Consider the following 20,035-nt stretch of genomic DNA (forward strand, 5'->3'; position numbering starts at 1 on the left):
TTGCACTGAAGTTACCAGTAAAGAAGTTGTTTTGGTTAAGTCATTGGACTTAGCTCTATTTTTGTGTGCCACTGCACCTGCACCTACACCTTACACCGGCCGGCCGTTCACGGCGATCAAAGTCCCCAAAAGTTATAAATACCTGCTCCGGACCCCTCAGCTAGGAGCAGGTATTTGTACATTACTCACCTGTTCCGGGGTCCTGATCGGCGACTTCGGGGTTCGCGGCGTCCTCGTCTTCTGGTCGGGTCTTCGGCTCCTTCCGTGACGTCCCGTTCGGCTTTTTTCTGCTTTTTTCGGCTCCAGCGTCGTCTTATTTCGGATCTTGCGCTCTGCTGCCCGCTAGCGGCTGATAAGTGTAATACACGTATCAGCCACTATAGGGATGTTCAGTATGTAATAAAGGTTTTTTTTTTTTTTCCAAATTAATTTTTTTCTATTTTCCGCACCCTATCGCCGCTGAGTGTTGATCAGCATCGCACGAAAGTGCGCTGCTAATCAGCAACTCCTCCTTTTTGGCGTAGGGTGTTTTTTTTCTATATCCTACTGCCACGGTCTGCTGATAAGTGCCGCACATAAGTGCGGCATTTATCAGCAACACCATTTTTGCCGTAGTTTTTTTTTTTTAAATATACTTACTGTAAAAAAACACTACATTACACCACACTACACTAGATTGAATAAAGTTTGACACTACACCACTACATACCCCATATACCAATCTCTATATAAAAGTGGCCCCCGGCGTGTTTTCGGTATTGGACGCATACGCTATTATTGCCTCCGAAACCGAAACAGCCAGTGAGGATGAATGGGGAGATCCTTCGTTCCTCCATTCATCCTCATCCTCCAATGACGTATCTGGGGGTAGCGTAGCGTACGCTGCCTCCCAGACACGTTTTTTCCCCAGGACCGTCCCAATAAGAGATTACGGTATGGCGTGAAATTCTACTAACTCTGTGAGAGTACCCCAGGGTACACTTACAGATATAGGGTACGTGCACACTGCGGAATGGCGAAGGATAACCCTTTGTGCATTCCGCAGCTGGCACCCGCCGGCGGACTGATGCAGGGGCGCGTGTCTCCACTCGTGTCATAGACTCCATGTTATGCAAGGGCGGATTCCATTGTCCGTCCAAAGAATGAATATGTTGGACGGAGAGCGGAATCCGCCCGTGCATAGAATGGAGTCTATGACACGGACGGAGACGCGCACCCGCATCAGTCTGCTGGTGGGTGCCAGCTGCGGAATGCACAAAGGGTTATCATTCACCATTCCGCAGTGTGCACGTACCCTTAGAGTGTATGAAGAAAGGGACACTCGAATCCAGCCCCAAGATGCCCCCACAATGCCCCCCCCATCCTCGGAGTTAGTGGGGAGATCATTCGGGAACTGATCTTCCCACTTCTGGATAAAGGTTACCACCGGTACGGGGATGACTTTTATACCAGCACCTCCTCTTCTGGTCCCTCGCTGCCTGAGCTACTGTAGCTTGCGGCACGATCCGAAAATATCAGAAGCAGTAATAAAGCCCTAATATTTAGCAGCCATGGAGCGGACCCAGCACTTCTGGATATGAAGGACCCCGTATCGCACCAGAGCAACATTTTCCAGGTGACGTCCCGCACACAGGAGAACGGGAGACCCCAGAAGAAGCGCAGAGTGTGGCGTAACAGGAGGATCAGGAGGGACACCATTTTCCAGTGTGACACCTGTCCTGATCACCCCGGCCTCTGCATATTGGATCGCTTCAAGGCGTATCACATGTCATTGGAGTTCCACATTATCTAAATTCTGTCCCTTATTCCTATTTCAGGGGTCACATTGATCCAGGGATTATTCTGATTGCCATTATGGAGTCGGGAATGAATTTTTTCCCTGTGATGAGGCTACTGTTGTCTGCCTTACGAGGGTTTTTTGCCTTCCTCTGCATCAACACAGGTTGAATTTGATGGACACCTGTCATTTTCAACCTTATAAACTAATAATTGGCCTAATACCCCCAAATAAATTAGAATTGTCCCTTTTCCCCAGCTAAATAGGTAAGGCCGCTATTCCCATTAGAGGATGCCATGATGCAATTACAAAGCCTCTGTGCGGCCAGGACAGAAGAAACCCCCCACAAGTGACCCCATTCTGGAAACTACACCCCATAAGGAATCTAACAAGGGGGTCAGCGGGTATATGGCCCCCTGGTGACGGCCACATATGGGACGTGAAAATGAAAAAAATGGTATTTTTTATTTTCACAGCACATGTTCTACACATGTGCCCGTCACCAGTGGGGTCCATATGCTCACTGTACCCCTCGTTAGATTCCTTATGGGGTGTAATTTCCAGAATGGGGTCACTTGTGGGGGGTTACTACTGTCCTGGCAGCACAGGAGCTTTGTAATTGCGACATGGCCTCCATCCTCCATTCCAGCCTCTAAATGGTGCTCTGTCCCTTTGGTGGCTTGCCCTGTGCCCATATGGCACATTATGTCCACATGTGGGGTATTTTCGTACTCAGGGGAAATTATTCTACACATTTTGCATTTATTTTCTTTTTTAACCCCTTGTGGAAATGGAAAAAAATCAAGGCTAGACCAACATTTAGTGTAATTTTTTTAAAATTTTTACTCTAAATCATTGATCTTGTCATGATTTTTTCATTTTCACAAGGGGCTAAAAGATAAAAAAAAACACAAAATGTGTAGAGCAATTTCCCCTGAGTACGGAAATACCCCACATGTGGACATAAAGCGCCATGCGGGTGCAGGGTAAGCCTCCAAAAGGACAGAGCGCCATTTGGCTTTTTGAGGCTGGATTTGGCTGGAATGGATTTCGAGGGGCCATGTTGCATTTAAAAGGCCCCTGTGTTGCCAAGACAGTTAAAACCCCCCACAAGTGACCCCATTATGGAAACTACACCCCTCAAGGAATGTAACAAGGGGTTTAGTGAGCATATGGACCCCACTGGTGACGGGCACAAATGTGGAACAATGTGGCGTGAAAATGAAATATTACATTTTTTACACTATAATGTTGGTTTAGTCTTGAATTTATCATTTTCACAAGGGGTTAAAAGAGAAAAAAAAACACAAAATATTTAGAGCAATTTCCCCCGAGTCCGTAAATACCCCACATGTGGACATAAAGCACCATGTGGGCGCAGGGCAAGCCTCCAAAGGGAAGGAGCGCCATTTGGATTTTGGAGGTTGGATTTGGCTAGAATGGATGATGAACGCCATGTCGCATTTACAGAGCCCTGGTGCTGCCAAAACACTGAAACCCCCCCACAAGTGACCCCATTCTGGAAACTACACCCCACAAGGAACCTAACAAGGGGTGCAATGAGGATATGGACCCCTTGATGATGGGCACATTTGTGCTGTGAAATTTAAAAAAATAAAATTTTTCACTTTCACGTCACATTGTTCCACATTTGTGCCCGTCACCAGTGGGGTCCATATCCTCATTGCACCCCTTGTTAGATTCCTTGAGGGGTGTAGTTTCCAGAATGGGGTCCCTTGTGGGGGGTTCCAGTGTTTTGGCAGCACGAGGGCTCTGTAAATGCGACGTGGCCCTTGAAATCCATTCCAGTGAAATCCAGCTTCCAAAAGCCAATTGGCGCTCCTTCCCTTTGGAGGCTCGTCCTGCGCCCCCTTGGCACTTTATGTCCACATGTGGGGTATGTCCGTACTCGGGAGAAACTGCGCTACATGTTTTGTGTTTTTTTTTTCCTTTTATCCCTTTGTGAAAATGAAAAATTGAAGGCTAGAACAACGTTTTAGTGTAAAAAATACTTTTGTCTTTTTTCACGCCACATTGTTCGGAAAATCTGTGAAGCACCTGTGGGGTCCAAATGCTCACCGCACCCCTTGTTACATTCCTTGAGGGGTGTAGTTTTCTAAATGGTGTCCCTTTAGGGGTGTTTTTTAGGTTTTGGCACCCCAGAGCCTCTGCCAACCTGAAGTGGTACAGTCAAAAATGACCAAATATAACAGAGCCATTGAAATTCACTAGGCGCTCCCTTATATCTGAGGCTTGTGGTTGCGTCAAATAGCGCAATAAGGCCATATATGGGGTATTTCTATAAACTGCAGAAACGGGGCAATAAATATTGGGGTGCATTTCTCTGGTAATAGGTTCATAATTATGAAAAATATTGGATTACAATAAAATCTCTGCACAGAAAATAAAAATTTTCAAATTTTTTACACAGTTAGCTTTTATTTCTGTGACTCCCCTAAAGGGTTAAAAAAACTTTCTGGATGTGCTTTTGCAGAGTTTTGGGGGTGCAGTTTCTGAAATAGGGTGCTTTGTGGGGCTTTCTAACACACAGTCCCCTCAAATACACTTTAAACCTGAACAGGTCCCTAAAAATATCTGATTTTGAAATTTTACTGAAAATTTGGAAATTTGCTGCTAATGTTTTACGCTTTCTATTGTCTAAAAAAAATGAAAGATAGTTTAATAAATGCCACCAACATAAAGTAGACATGTTGCTAATGCTATTTAATATATAATTTATGTGGTATAACCATTTTCTGTATAAGCAGAAAAGTTTTAAAGTTGGAAAAATGCATTTTTTCACAATTTTTCACGCTATTTTGGTTTTTTTCATAAAGATTCGTTATTAGCATCGACTCCAATTTACTAGAAATGTGAAGTACAATATGTCACGAGAAAACAATCTCAGAATCGTCCGGATAGGTAAAAGCATCCCGAAGTTATTAATGAATAAAGTGACACAGGTCATATTGATAAAATTTGCTCCGGTTCTTAAGGCCATTTCAGGCCCGGTCCTTAAGGGGTTAAGCAGATAGGCAGATACCTTTCATTAGGCAGAAGGTTAGACTCCTCCCAATTACACAAATTTCCACTTGTCAGGCAGATAAGCAGACACACCCTCTCCCATTAAAGATGGGCAGAACCCCACTATTAGGTAGTTAGGCAGAGTTCCCCCACATTATCCACATAAGCAGGTTCCTTCTTCTCCTCCTTTTGAGCAGAACACCTCACCACCCCCACTTAAAAGTGCTTTCTGCACAAAAAACTGTTACCTCAAATTTCATAAAGCTGCAGATTCCTCTCCCACTGGTGCAGCAGCGTGATGATGTCATCATGCAGACTGCAACATGAGAGGAGACCTTCAACAATAAGTGGTGGGCTAAATGACCCTGTAGATAGAAAAATGAAAGTGCTAGAGCTCTTAGAAGGGGGGAGGAAAAAATGAAAGCGCAAAAATGAAAATTTTCACTGGGTCATTTTGGGCTTGGTCCTTAAAAGGTTAAACTACAAAATATAATAGATATCACAGTTACAGCATGCAGTACTGTTCAAATAATTAAATATAGCATCATTTATCCCACATGGTGTGTGCCACTGCTGCTATAAACTGTGAGCGCCCCAGGGCCTTAGGTATGCTGATAAATAAAATATGTCCTGTAAAAGTTCAGCAACAGAACTGGTTGGGAAGTAATTTGACATCAAGAAGAAAGTAATGAAAATGTAACAACATAGACAAGTTCTTTTTTTTTTTTTTTATAGAAAGAACAAACCATGTCCCACCACTAAAACTGCTTCCTAACAGAGTCTTAACTCCCAAGTGTGCACCAAACTCTCCCACTCTATCTGTGCTTTTTATACTTGTTATCCGTGGATGTTAGTCCAGTATCGGTATATGGTTCATGGAGCTACCTAGGTGGGGTTTGATCCTGATGGTAAGTATAGTGGTAGGATTCTAAGTGGCATCTGTGTGGCCACTGCAGTGCGCAGGGATGGGAATAATCCTTTAAAGGGCATGGATCACCTAGATTTCCTTTTACTGATTAGAGTCAGATACTAAAAGTTATTTTATTCTAATCTTTTTCTATAATTCTTTTTATTTCATGTTTTATACATTGTAATGGGGCTTCCATCTTGCCTGAGTTGTTTGTAACAGCATTTAGTGACATGATTTACAGCAAGAGTCATTGACATCAGCTCAGTCTCAGCTTAGTTTTAACCTCAGTGGTGAAAATGACAACACTAGATTTCATGATTACTTTATAGCACAGATAGAAAAATGGAAAATTAGCAAAACTTCACCAAAAAATCATAAAAAAATGTTTCACATAAAAACATTATTTAAACAATAAGTCATTTTCTGATGACACATACCCTTTAAGGGGCAGATAATTATTGTAAAGGAAGCTACCTACAGTAGGTGGGGCTGTAGAGCAAGTTTTTTTTCCTGCACTAGATCAGCTACTTTGCATATAAACACATCCTGGAAATACCTTTCTAATCAATTTATGATCTAATTGAGCATATTTTAATGGACAACTATTAAATCTCTTCCTAATGATCTTGTAGGTTGGCAGTAGTTTGTATAGTTAGAATATAAACAACTGCTAGTTTACAAGTACTTACATAAGTTAGTAATGGATGCATCTAGGGATGGTCCGAACCTGCCGAGGTTCGGGTTCGCACGAACCTGAACTCTCAACAATGATTCCCGCTGTCTGCCCGCTCCGTGCAGCGGGTGGATACAGCCGGAGGACCGCCTGGAAAACTCGGATACAGCCATAGCCATAGGCTGTATCCCAGTTTTCTAGGCGGTCCTCCGGCTGTATCCACCCTCTTTACGGAGGTGGAAGACAGCAGGAATCATTGCCGAGAGTTCAGGTTCGTGCTAACCCGAACCTCGGCAGGTTCGGACCATCCCTAGATGCAGCATATACTACGTTTGTATGATATAACTAAGATATATAAATGATATATACAAGCTATAGCTAAACTGATTTTCTTTTTTTCCATCTTAGTTTTCTTTTTTTGCACAAGAAAAACATATTTCAGCATCTTTGATCATATTGGTGGGAGAGCTATGGGAATGTAAGGATCCATCTTCCTCCATCAAATCACCTACATGCCGCAGGTTCCATTGACCACAGCAACCAAAGGGTTAAACTGATCTGATCAGAGTAAGCACAGATCTTGGGAGTTGAGTAGGATCGTGAATGTATATTGTAGCCGCTATCCTGCTGCTGATAAGGCAAGCACAGTGTCTACCTGATCAGAGCATCATAACAGCACGGGGAACAACCTCTGAGGACTCTCTTACCTGAGCAGTTCTATTACAACACAGGTCCTCAAAGGATATTGTTAACATAGATTTGATTTTTTTTAATCTAATGAATCTAATCAGATGGATGTCTTTTGTGGTTTCAGATAGTAAACACACCAACTAATACATATGGCCTCGACCTGACTGGTTAAAGGTTTACATTGTGATGATGATCACTGAATGGGCAATTACTCCATAGATCGGACTAGTGACGCTTTTATAAAACAGTACTTTCCAGCGTTTTCTAATTTCCCATCCTTCACCACATTAGACCAGCAATATGGAGCAATGCTTAATAAACTCACCTGTCCAAAGACAAGCTGGAATAGAAGCAGAACCAGAGAGAAAGCAGCCAGGTCCATTGTGGAGCTCTTACCACCGTACAAGGACTACAATATTGGTCAGGCTTTTGCTTTTTATAAAACCATTTTCTTACATTATTGTACTTTGTCCCAATATATGACTTGTCGGTTACAGTTTATCCAATGTGAAAGACCCTTGAACTGCAATATGCAATATAATGTACATATAGTACCTGTAATCTGTATCACTAGGCTTTCTGAAACCTTAAGGTTTAGCAAAGCATTTATTACCTGTTATTGTTACACTGAGGGGCAATGTATATGGTATGCGGTACAATAGCCATTGTTTGGCTCCCGGGTGCCATGGCAACCATTGGCACCCCTGATTGTGCTTGCAGGGTGCTGATTAGTAACAGAGGGAGGCCAGCTTCATACAGTACATGCTGTTATTGGCCGCTATTAAAGGTAACCAGTGCAGTCTGTGGGGGTCACACACTGTCTCTTTGGTTGTCAATCACACCTTCAGAGTGCGCTGGCAGGCAGTAAGCTGTGACTTGTTACAGCCCTAGTACTAGTATAGTTATTTGCGTTCCCCATTCACCACATTAAAAGTTACCAGATTGAGGGAGGAAGACATGGTAGGAAATATTATGACCACATCTATTGGGTACAGCTAGTGCCTTTATAAGCACAATGCCGGTGATTGGTTCCCTTTAAAGTGAAACTGTATCTCAAAAAACTTGTCCGATACGTCTAGCCATGTCAGTTCTGGGTCATCTAACATCCTGTATCCAGTCGGTGGCATGGGCCCAGTTCCACTCAAGGCCACTCCAGAAGTTAATCCTGTCCAAGTGGGACAAGAAACAAACGTCCCTCGACAAAACAATTTGTCTTCCAAAAGACACAAAGTTTTCTCTTCGATGGTGGCTTCTAAAGAAAAATCTAGAGAAGGGAGTACACTGGCATCAACCCGACCTAATCAAGATAACAACCGACGCAAGTGCGACAGGATGGGGAGCTCATCTACCAGGTCTGTCGCTTCAAGGAACATGGAGCCAGTCGATTCAAGAAAGATCCTCAAACTTCAGGGAGCTAATGGCGGTATGGAAGGCACTAAAAGCATCAGAGCATCTCACAAAAAATCATCATGTTCTGATACATTCCGACAATGTGACGACAGTGGCATTCATTCAGCATCAAGGAGAAGCTCGTCACAGTTCACTCCAGGATCTAGCACAGAAAATATTCGAGTGGGCAGAACAAAACCTAATATCCCTCAAAGCGGTTCACCTGAAAGGGTCTTGGAACCTAGAAGCGAACTTTCTAAGTCGTCAGACCATAGACCCAGGGGAGTGGTCCCTAGCCCCTTGGGCCTTCGACATGATAAAGGAAAAATGGGGGTTTCCGATGCTCGACCTGTTTGCAACAAAGAAAAATGCAAAGGTAAAATGGTTCTACTCCCTCAATCCAAGGGACTCTCCAGCAGGGATAGATGCGTTAAATCAACAGTGGCCGCAGGGACTTCTATATGCATTTCCTCCGATTCCACTAATATCCCGAGTACTAGCAAAGTTCAGGACTCAAAAGACCACGCTAATACTGGTAGTACCGGCTTGGCCAAAAAGAGTGTGGTATCCTCTTCTAAAAAGCCTGGCGATAGAGGATCCCATATTGTTTTCAGCAAAGCAAGACCTTCTTATGCAAGGCCCGGTCCATCATCCCTCAGTCCAAAGGATGCACCTATCTGCATGGATACTGAAAAATCCATACTAAAAAGGAAGGGATTCTTTCCGAAGGTTATTGATACCCTTCTCCTCAGCCACAAGGACTCTACCACGAAAATTTTTTAAAAAATCTGGAAAAAACATTCTTCCTGGTGTGGTCCAAAATTCTCCCTTGACTCTCCAGATATCCCACTCATTCTGGACTTCCTCCAATCAGGCTTGGATCTTGGTCTTGCCCCAAGTACTCTGAAGGTGCAAGTGTCTGCTCTAAGTGCTCTATACGATTCTAAGCTGTGTGACATCTCCTGGGTAACTAGATTTCTGAGGGCGGCAGAACGCATCAGACACAGAATCAGAAATCTTCATCCCCCATGGAATCTCAATACAGTTCTGTCTGGTCTATCCAGCCCCCCCCTTTGAACCAATAGATTCCATTTCACTCAGACAACTTACCTTAAAAACTATATTTCTGGTAGCTATTACGTCGGCACGTAGAGTAAGTGAACTCCAGGCCCTCAGCATTCAAGAACCCTTCTTAAGAATTCTGGATGACAAACTAGTGACATCATTTAACAGGTCCCAAAATATTGTGGTCCCCTCCTTCTGCCCTAACCCAAAAAATGAAAAAGAAAGGTCTTTTCATAACTTGGATGTTAGAAGGGCAGTACTACAGTACATAGATGCTACCAAGTCTTGGAGGGTAGATAAGAATCTCTTTGTCCAGTTTGTCCAGGGTGAACAAAGGGAAAAAAGCATCTAAGAGCTCCATCTCTCGATGGATTCCCCTCGCTATATCTGAAGCCTATAGTGTCATGAAACAGACTCCCCCTATTTCAGTTAGGGCCCACTCTACCCATGCTATGTCCACCTCTTGGGCAGAAAAGGCTTCAGCCTCAGTTGAACAAATTTGTAGGGCAGCTACCTGGACGAATTTGCACACTTTCTCTAAGCATTATCGTCTAGATGTCTCTTCTGCTGATGACACGGCTTTTGGACGTAAAGTCCTTAGTGCTGTTGTCCCACCCTAGGTGTTTCTCTGTTAGTTCTCAGGTGCGCTGTCGTGGAGACGAGGGGGGAACGGTGAATTATACTCACCGATAATTCTCTTTCTACGAAGTCTCCACGACAGCACCCTAACATCCCACACTATTCACTTGGTTAAGGTTTTCATTTAATATTATAATTCACGTCTTCCTTCTCGGTGTTCTTCTTTAAAATACACTGGTGTTTGGAGGAAGGGGTGGGGTTTTTAACCTCTCTGGTGTTTTTCATGTCCCTGATCAGGAGGAGGCAGTCTCAGGTGTGCTGTCGTGGAGACTTCGTAGAAAGAGAATTATCGGTGAGTTTCTTCTCTCAGCTCCTTCTTGTAACGATGAGTCATCAGCAGGAGGGCTGCTCTAGCTCCTGTTACACCAGCCTCCCCCTCCCCTACCTTGTCAGGTGACTCAGCTTGCTCAGCTCCCATTGGCTGAGCAACTTCAAGCCATCTGAGTCCATGTCACTTGCTTATCTTCCCTAGTGACATGACTCATTCACTCACTGAGTCCACTCGGCAGCAGAAGAGAGTATGAGGGGAGGGGGGAGCTGTCTATATGCCGGGAGTCTGTCATGAGGGAAGAGAAGCAAGTGACATGACTCAGATGGCTTGCAGTTGCTCAGCCAATGGGAGCTGAGCAAGCTGAGTCACCTGACAAGGCAGGGGAGGGGGAGGCTGGTGTAAAAGAAGCTAGACCAGCCCTCCTCCTGATGACTCATCGGTGGGGGGTTGAGGGGGGAAAAGACAGGGAAGGGGGCAGATAGGTGATTGAAGCATATTACAGAGTTATATAACTTTGTAATGTGCTTCAATTACTGGGAAAAAGTTTTTCATGGGAGTTGTCCTTTAACTGATTAACCCCTTTTTTACTGAAATAGTTGTCTTTATTGATACAGGACACCTTACCTACCTTAGTTTTTGGTTGTGGAACAAATTGTCTGAGTTTAAATTATTTCCTACGGGAAAATGTGCTTTAACATACAAATGATTTAGATTAAAAGAACATTTCTGGAAAAAAATATTCTTGTCATCCAAGCTTTCACTGTTTCATATTTAAGCAGCCGCCATGCTGCTTCTTTCCAGGACACACCTTGGCGGCGTCCTTCATTACAGGCAATGCAGCGGATGATTCTTTATAGAGATGAGCGAATTTACATTACAAATGAAGGGAACTCTATACGCCGACTGCCTTTAATCTCCATGCCACTTACTGCTGCTCCACTCCGGGTGCCTGGAAAAGCTGGATCCATTCCTGGGAAACATGCCGCCCACATGACTAGTTAGTGCTGATTTGCATACAGAATGGAAAGGAATAAAACTACATTTTCAGGGAGATGAAGGCAACAGCAAACTAGCAGTTTATATGGTAGGAAAAGCTGTAGCATGCTTCATAGCATCATTATTGTAAGTCAGAACCCTAAATCATCATGACTGCTTCATTTTAATAGAAATGTGATTTATTGTATAGTCATACTGTTACTATGCTATGTGACTCTATGTGATAGAGGGGATGTCATACAGTATTTGCTGCTTTAAGAATTCAAGGCCACTTTATTAAAGGGGTAGTGCGGTGCTACACAGTTATTCACTAAATAACACACATTACAAAGTTATACAACATTGTATAGTGTGTTTATTTAAGTGAATGGCCCCCTTCCCCTTTTTACCCCCCACCCCCGGAAGTGTGGTGCATTATACTTATGTATTCGCTGTTGACCCTTGCCGCCATCTTGGGACAATGACGTAATCTTCAGGATGCCGGCCGGACTGCTCCTGCCCTCCCTCACGCCGCCCCCCCTCTGGCACATCATTGGCTGCTCAGCCGCTATTGGCTGAGCATAACTATGCTCGACAGTAATTCAGTGAGTATAATGCACCACACTTCTGGGGGTGGGGGGAACACGGGGAAGGGGGCCATTCACTTAAGTTAAATAACACACATTACAAAGTTGTATAACTTTGTAATGTGTGTTATTTAGTGAATAAATGTGTAGCACTGCACTATCCCTTTAAAAACCTTTAAAACCATGCACTCCCAGTCTGTTGGTCTTAGTCATTTGCTTGATCAATAAAGGAAATCATGACCCATTTGAGCTTTATATAGGAAGCAATGAACAACATGCAAAATGACAACTAAGTCATGTTGGGGGATGATATGGCGTTTTTTGAACATGTTGAAAGGTTCTTAAAGGGTTTATCCAGGATTAGGAAAACATAGTGGGCCTCAATCACTTTAAGGCCCCGACCACATGATTATGGAGATGTTTAATAGGCTCGGTAAGCGGGTGTCAATCTAGCACAGGGGTGGGGAACCTTTTTCATGTCGAGGGCCGGTCGGGCATTAATAAAATCATTCGAGGGCCGCATACCGTGTGCGGCAGTTAGTAGTGTGGGTTAGCAGCTCCCGGGGCAAGGCAAAGTATTGTTCCCCTAGTTCCCCTGCTATTGTAGTTAACCCCCCCCAGTGATGCCCCTTGTAGTCTAGTTAACCCCCCCAGTGATGCCTCTGGTAGGCCTAGTTAACCCCCATCAGTCATGTCCCTGGTAGCCTAGTTAACCCCCCCAGTGATGCCTTTGGTAGGCCTAGTTAACCCCCCCAGTGATGCCTCTGGTAGGCCTAGTTAACCCCCATCAGTCATGTCCCTGGTAGCCTAGTTAACCCCCATCAGTCATGTCCCAGGTGGCCTAGTTAACCCCCATCAGGCATGTCCCAGGTGGCCTAGTTAACCCCCATCAGGCATGTCCCTGGTGGCCTAGTTAACCCCCATCAGGCATGTCCCAGGTGACCTAGTTAACCCCCATCAGGCATGTCCCTGGTGGCCTAGTTAACCCCCATCAGGCATGTCCCTGGTGGCCTAGTTAACCCCCATCAGGCATGTCCCTGGTGGCCTAGTTAACCCCCATCAGGCATGTCCCTGGTGGCCTATTTAATCCTCCATCAGGCATGTCCCTGGTGGCCTAGTTAACCCCCATCAGGCATGTCCCTGGTGGCCTATTTAATCCTCCATCAGGCATATCCCTGGTGGCCTAGTTAACCCCCATCAGGCATATCCCTGGTGGCCTAGTTAACCCCCATCAGTCATGTCCCTGGTAGCCTAGTTAACCCCCATCAGGCATATCCCTGGTGGCCTAGTTAACCCCCATCAGGCATGTCCCAGGTGGCCTAGTTAACCCCCATCAGGCATATCCTTGGTGGCCTAGTTAACCCCCATCAGGCATATCCCTGGTGGCCTAGTTAACCCCCATCAGGCATATCCTTGGTGGCCTAGTTAACCCCCATCAGGCATATCCCTGGTGGCCTAGTTAACCCCCATCAGGCATGTCCCTGGTGGCCTAGTTAACCCCCAAATAAAAAAAATAAACATCCCACTCACCTTACCTCCGCTCCCACGCTGCCCATGTCCTCTTCTGTCCCAGGTCCTCTGTGCTGGTCTTTCTCCTGCAGGCGGCGCGCGATGAAATAACGTCATCGCGCGCGGCCCGCAGGAGACTGAAGACACGCACCGCTCTGCTGGGGAAGAAGCCGGCATAGACAGCATCCTCCTGTGTCCGGCAGCTGTCACAGACACCAGAGGATGCTGTGTATGCCGGCTCCTTCCTCCTCCAGAGCGGCGCGCATCACAGGGGAGCTGCGGGCCGCGGGCCGCGGGCCGCATCGGGAGGTCTCAGGGGCCGGATGCGGCCCGCGGGCCAGGGGTTCCCCACCCCTGATCTAGCAGATCGGCACTTGCTTACATCGTGAGTCGGGCCGTTTAATACGGCATTTAGCCTACTTTAGCCTACTTTTAAAGTGCTGCGGAGGATACAAATAAAAGCATTATTTTTAGAGAAGGTTTTCTATCTTGCAGTGCAGGTAACCGGGAAGACTTGGACACTTAGCTTCACCCACATAACCATGGCTGGGGCTTGTATGAACCTATTAGGATGGGAAGCTCGACACTGTAGGGCAGAAGGTGATCAGACTATAGTCTATACACAGGTACAAGTATCTCTCACTCTCGAGTATCTTTTTAAGTTCCAGCAGAGCACAGAACTACATTGGGTTGGGACTCCATGGACAAACTCCTCTAGTCTACGCTGCTCTATTCAAACTCCTTCAAGCATCTCTGGGGCACAAACCAAGTTAAGCACTAAAGTCTGTACAAAGATTTATCTATTTGCTGCCAAAGTGTTGTGTATAATCAGGAGACTGTACGTGAAACTGTTCACTGGTCATCTGTTCCTTCGCACCAGCACCTACACACACTAGCCACACACCTTGGGTCATTTTTCCCCTTTCTGTGGGTGGAGGTACCGATAGTCCGGGTGGGTCAATTGCCACTTAGTGACAGGAGCCCAAGGGACCCATCACAACCCGGCAGATCACTGACCATTTGGGGAACACTACAGACTGGCCACACTAAAACAGGTACCAACATCACACATGTGTGCTGGACTAGCACTGGCGTCACGACACTACCATCATTGGATGAGTACTGCAGTGAAACACTACTATCAAAGTGGTTCGCTAAACACCACAGGAACACAACTAAAACCTGACCATCCCTATTACCTAGGCTGTATCCCTGTTTTCCAGGCGGTACTCTGGCTGTCTCCACCTTCCCCACGGAACGGAAAGGCATCGGAATTCAAATGAAGAAGGTTCGAGTTCGATCGAACCCGAAAATTCCCGATGTTTGATCATCTCTAATAGGAAGAAATGATGACAGGACTAAAGGCCTCAAATATAGCCACCTATTTTATTTTTATAGTCGATTCCTGCTCTTTCCATGACAACTTATTGGGTATGCTACAAAAAATGCAAAAAGGGAACCAGCACCGGACACCTTGACTCCGCAGGTGGCTAACAGGGAACACCCCGTTTAACTCCACACACACTCCATGAAGCCACAGCGTAGAAGAAAGGTCACGGGTATATTTCCAGTGATGTTTATTAAGTCCACACAATAAAATAATCCAGCAATGTTTCCGTAGATAAACTACTTTTTTCAAGCATGGGTATGCTAAGTTTTAATGCCTGAAGCTTTTTTTCACTTTGGAGATAAGCTACTGCTAGGGGTGTCTGGCAGCAACTTTTTACACACAGATTTATCTGACAGATTTTTGAAGCCAAAGCCAGAAATGGATTTGAGGCAAGGAGAAATCTTAATCTTTCCTTTATGACCTGTTCATTGTTTTTAATTTGTTCCTGGCTTTGGCTTTAATGATCTGTTAATATATGGTCAGCCATGTTTTACTAGTATTATATAGTCGGTTGGTGTAAAGTTACAAACATTTGGCACTTACTGGACTTTATATACAAAAAGTAACGTTTTTGAGAAACAGCCAAGTAAACTCAATGGGGGAGATTTATCAAACATGGTGTAAAGTGAAACTGGCTCAGTTGCCCCTAGCAACCAATCAGATTCCACCTTTCATTTTCCAAAGAGTCTGAGGAATAAAAAAGTGGAATCTGATTGGTTGCTAGGGGCAACTGAGCCAGTTTCACTTTACATCGTGTTTGATAAATCTCTCCTAATATCCATGACCATGATGCCTGGTGATTACTTTATTTACATGCTAACAGTGGTATTATACATGGATTGTTATTGCAGCAGCCATGTAAACAAACACTATGGGGGAGATTTATCAAACAAGGTGTAAAGTGAAACTGTCTCAGTTGCCCCTAGCAACCAATCAGATTCCACTTTTTTATTCCTCAGACTCTTTGGAAAATGAAAGGTGGAATCTGATTGGTTGCTAGGGGCAAGTGAGCCAGTTTCACTTTACACCATGTTTTATAAATCCTCCTCTATACGTGTGTTGGTGTAGATCCTGTCTTGACCATGACTGAATATACGATGTGTCTGATGAAGTCAGGGGCCGTGTTTGACACTGTGTGCTGGAGATGTTGCCTTTATCCTTAGGTTTATTTAGTCATCAACTTCAGATGCAGCAGAAGTTCCACTATTATATTCCTGATCCTTTGTCCTGAATCAAAAAGCTGAGCTCTGGAAGAAAGTAAATCAGGAAGTCAATACATGACATTTACACTTGATGCATCCTGCAAGTAAATTACTATTAATGTTTCTAGAAAGTCATTGTGTTTTTTTTTTTTTTTTACAATATTACACTGTCCTGTATTAATTTCCCTCAAAGTAATTAGGATGTACAGGATCATTGTATCGTTCTTGACGCAATATTGTCAGTTTTCATAAAGATCAGCATAATTTACAAGCTTACACTTTTAGGCTATGTTCACACTACGTTTAACAGTGTCCGTTGCATACGTTTAAACTGCCTGCCGCCGGGCTGCATTTAGGACGTTCCTGCAGCTGATACCTCTGTATCAGCTGCAGGAACGTTCTTCCTTTACAATTGACTTGCGGGCACCATTGGGTGTGCCCGCAAATCAATTAGCCATTTAATTCCATGAAATGTGCAGCCGTTCTTTACATTAAAATGATGTAGTGTGAACATAGTCTTACATTATACTTTAAAGCAGTGCTTCTCAATTCCAGTCCTCAGGCCTCACCAACAGGTCATGTTTTGAAGATATCCCATACAGAGAACACCTGTGATAATACCTGATGCACTGAGTATAATTATATCACCTCTTAAATACTAAGGAAATCCTCAAAACATGACCTGTTGGTGAGGCCTGAGGACTGCAATTGAGAAGCACTGCTTTAAAGCATTTGGAAAGTCTTCACACCCATCAGTTTTTCCAGATTTTATGTTGTAGCCTTGTTCTAAAATAAAAATAAAAATATTCCCTATTATTCTGCACTCAATATCCCATAGTGACAAAGTGAACTTATAGAAAAATTTATAGAAAAGGCGCTTATCCACGGTAATCATTGGGTCCTTGGCCACCTCTCTTACCAAGGCCTCCAAACAATCCGATCTCTGACCTCTACAGGCCTTCCTTTCCTCGTCATGGCTTGGTGTTTGCTCTGATGTCCATTGTCAGCTATGACAGGGGTGAGTTTCCTAATCATGTCCAATCAACTGAATTTACCACAGGTGACACAAATCAACGTAGAGAAATGGGAAGCCCCAGAGTTAAATTTCAAGTGCCATGGGGTGCAGATGTGAGAATACTTTGTTTTGTACTTCAGCACAAGACCTCAACATAGAAAAATGTGAAAGGATCGGAAGACTTTCCCAATGTATTATATATTGTTGTATGTAGAGTGGTGGGGAGCCCATGTTGCTTCATGTCATCACAGCCCAACAACCTAAGGCTGGGTTCACACTGAGTTTTCACAATCCGTTTTTTTTCTTCATCCGTTTTATTTTTTTCAAAAAAACGATGAAAACAAAACAAATGAATTTGTGTGCATCTGTTTTGATCTGTTTTTCCATTGACTTCCATTATAAAAAAAAACTGATCAAAAAGGATCCGGTTTTTTAATGTTCACAAAAATGTAGATGACTTCATTTTTGTGTCCGTTACCAAAAATAAAAGTCAATGGATAACGGATCAAAAAACTGATAAAAAAAACACAGTGTGAACCCAGCCTAAGGCACAATAACACCATCCCTTGCGAATAATCACGTTTCTATTCCTTGAACACAATAGAGGGCATTTATTAAGTCTGGCGTTTTTTTGCGCCAGGCTTAAAAATGTTCCCGCAGCGCCAACAGTACGCAGATTTATGTAGAGGCGCCTCTACATCTCTACATGAATCCTGAGCACAAGGAGGGAAACCTACGCCATAAATTCTGATGACCTACAGTGTTTTTTCTACATTTGGATTAGAAAGTGCTGTTATATGTTAACAAAAGGAAACGTTAGATTGGTCTCAATTTAATTGGTACCCTAGGAGCACCGTGGACTGTTTCTATGGTAATTTTTGTCTTTATCTCAATTTTCCTCCAATATTTTACAGATAGTTGATTGATTGATTGATTGATTGATTAATGGGGTTACTCACTTGTAATAATTTCTTTCAGGTTAGTAAGACAGAAGAGATGGGCATGCTCATGTTTCTTTAAGGCAGTGGTATATAGTCAAGCTCTTGGGCCCCCATCAATGTGACCTCTCAACAATTTTTTCTGACATGTCATTTAGTTAAGTGTAGAAAACCCTCTAAATATTCTTTTTAACCATATTTTAAGAAATCAGGCTGGACGACCACATTTCTATGGCACAATTCCTACAAACTCTAAATACTGAAAATCCATGAAAACAATAATTTCATTCCACCAGTTTCTAGTTGAGCATCTGCACTAAGACTCTCACATATAAATAATATACTGCACTCACGTTTTCCAACACATCCAGCTCATTTCGTGTTAACGCCAATAGTTTCCTCTGCTTCTTTTTCAGGCAGAACACAGTAACAAGTGTGACTATTAGCATAGCTACAAATACTGCCACTGAGGAGGATACGGCAATCACCACTGTGTCTTGACTGGAAACTTTGGTCTGACATTTTTCTCCGACATACCACCAGTCTTTAGTTACTTTGCACCTATATATAGAGAAGATATTAATTGAATTTATTACTCAAGCTGGCCATATACTAATAGCTTACCTACAATCCAGTCCCTGGACGGTCACCATTAAGCTGCACAACCTAACAGTAGTGGCTGTTACTCTCAATATATATCAGACGCAGATGGCGGCACATAGCAGAACGATTGCCTCCTTGAGCATTTATGAACTTACTGTCAGTAATACTGCACATGAGGTGGATGTTGTAGTTTACCCATGGCACCTAACATTATATGAGTGCGGGCCCTTAATTTTGACTCTAGTATGTCCCCTGAGGAGACAGGAGTGTACAAGGGTCTGTGGTTACGGGGACTGAATATATGAGGCTCTGGGCACATTACCTTCTCTCTTCTCTGCTGAAAGATATGCTGGTGAGTCTGGTAACACCAGGACATATGGTGTTAATAACCTTACTTCTAATAACAAATTAGCCCAGGGGTTTAAAAATCTATTAATTAAATTTATGCAAATAGAGTTAATTGTAAGGGCCCTATGAGGCACGGTTATTGTGCAAAAAATCGTTATGTTGTTCAAATTTAAACAATAATTGTTTTGTGTGAATCGTTTCCGTATGTTGTTGATCGCATCTTCTGAGCTGAACCTAAAATCATTTCTAATCGTTCGCTGTAATTTGACATTCGTTTGCTAATCATTCACTGTAATGGTGCGTTTACACGTAACGATTATCGTGCCAATTTGCGCTATAATGATCAAATTCGAACGATAATCGTACGTGTAAACGCAGTGAACGATCAAACGACGGCGCAGGGGGCTGCGATTGACCGTAGGAGCGGGCTGCAGATAAGCGGGGGGGGGCGGGCTGCGGGCGGGCCGGGCTGCTAGCGCGCGATCGCAAAACGATTGCAAAAAGATTTTTCTGTACGATATATTGTACCGTTTAAACGCTGATCGTTATGAAAAAAATCATTACTTCGACAACGTTAATCGTACGATCGGGCCAATTATCGTTTCGTGTAAACGCACCATAATTCTGCATCGTTCGTTCATTTGCTGGGATCAGATGGAGTAAACAATCGTTGAAAATCGTTTTGTCTAATAGGACCTGCTAATAGGTGCTGCTGAATTACTGTGATTGTTAGGATTCTCTGTGACACTTTGTATCATCCCCAAAAATAAGACTTATTATATTAAAAATTATATTTGCGTTATATTTTTTTCCCCTCAAAAACAGGCACTATGTCTTATTTCTCTCCCCTCAGCCTCCCTGGGCCTCCCCGGAATACTCACCCTGGGACCAAGAGCGCATCAGCAGCGCATCAGCTTCAAGTCAGACATGCAGCGGCGTGCGTTGGAACGCGCAGAGGACTTAATGACCATGGCCCAGGCTGCATGTGGCAAGGGCACCCTTACTTTTGGGGGCGCCCTTGTTTAGAGTA

The 20,035-nt window shown here is 43.8% G+C and overlaps 2 protein-coding genes across 2 annotated transcripts in view; both read right to left on the reverse strand.

Moving 5' to 3' along the window:
• Positions 1–7,467, reverse strand: part of LOC138784133 (meprin A subunit beta-like) — a 37,399-nt gene extending 29,932 nt beyond the window's left edge. The window contains exon 1 of the mRNA XM_069959647.1: positions 7,400–7,467. Coding sequence (XP_069815748.1) covers positions 7,400–7,456 — 57 coding nt within the window. The 5' untranslated portion in view covers positions 7,457–7,467. The remainder of the gene's footprint in view (positions 1–7,399) is intronic.
• Positions 7,468–15,069: 7,602 nt separating this feature from the next.
• Positions 15,070–20,035, reverse strand: part of LOC138783217 (meprin A subunit beta-like) — a 32,771-nt gene continuing 27,805 nt past the window's right edge. Inside the window, exons 14-15 of the mRNA XM_069957658.1 lie at positions 18,408–18,615; positions 15,070–16,146 (exon numbers count right to left, since the gene is read on the reverse strand). Coding sequence (XP_069813759.1) covers positions 16,132–16,146; positions 18,408–18,615 — 223 coding nt within the window. The 3' untranslated portion in view covers positions 15,070–16,131. The remainder of the gene's footprint in view (positions 16,147–18,407; positions 18,616–20,035) is intronic.

This window comes from Dendropsophus ebraccatus, chromosome 2 (assembly GCF_027789765.1).
Source record: "Dendropsophus ebraccatus isolate aDenEbr1 chromosome 2, aDenEbr1.pat, whole genome shotgun sequence".
Taxonomy (NCBI): domain Eukaryota; kingdom Metazoa; phylum Chordata; class Amphibia; order Anura; family Hylidae; genus Dendropsophus; species Dendropsophus ebraccatus.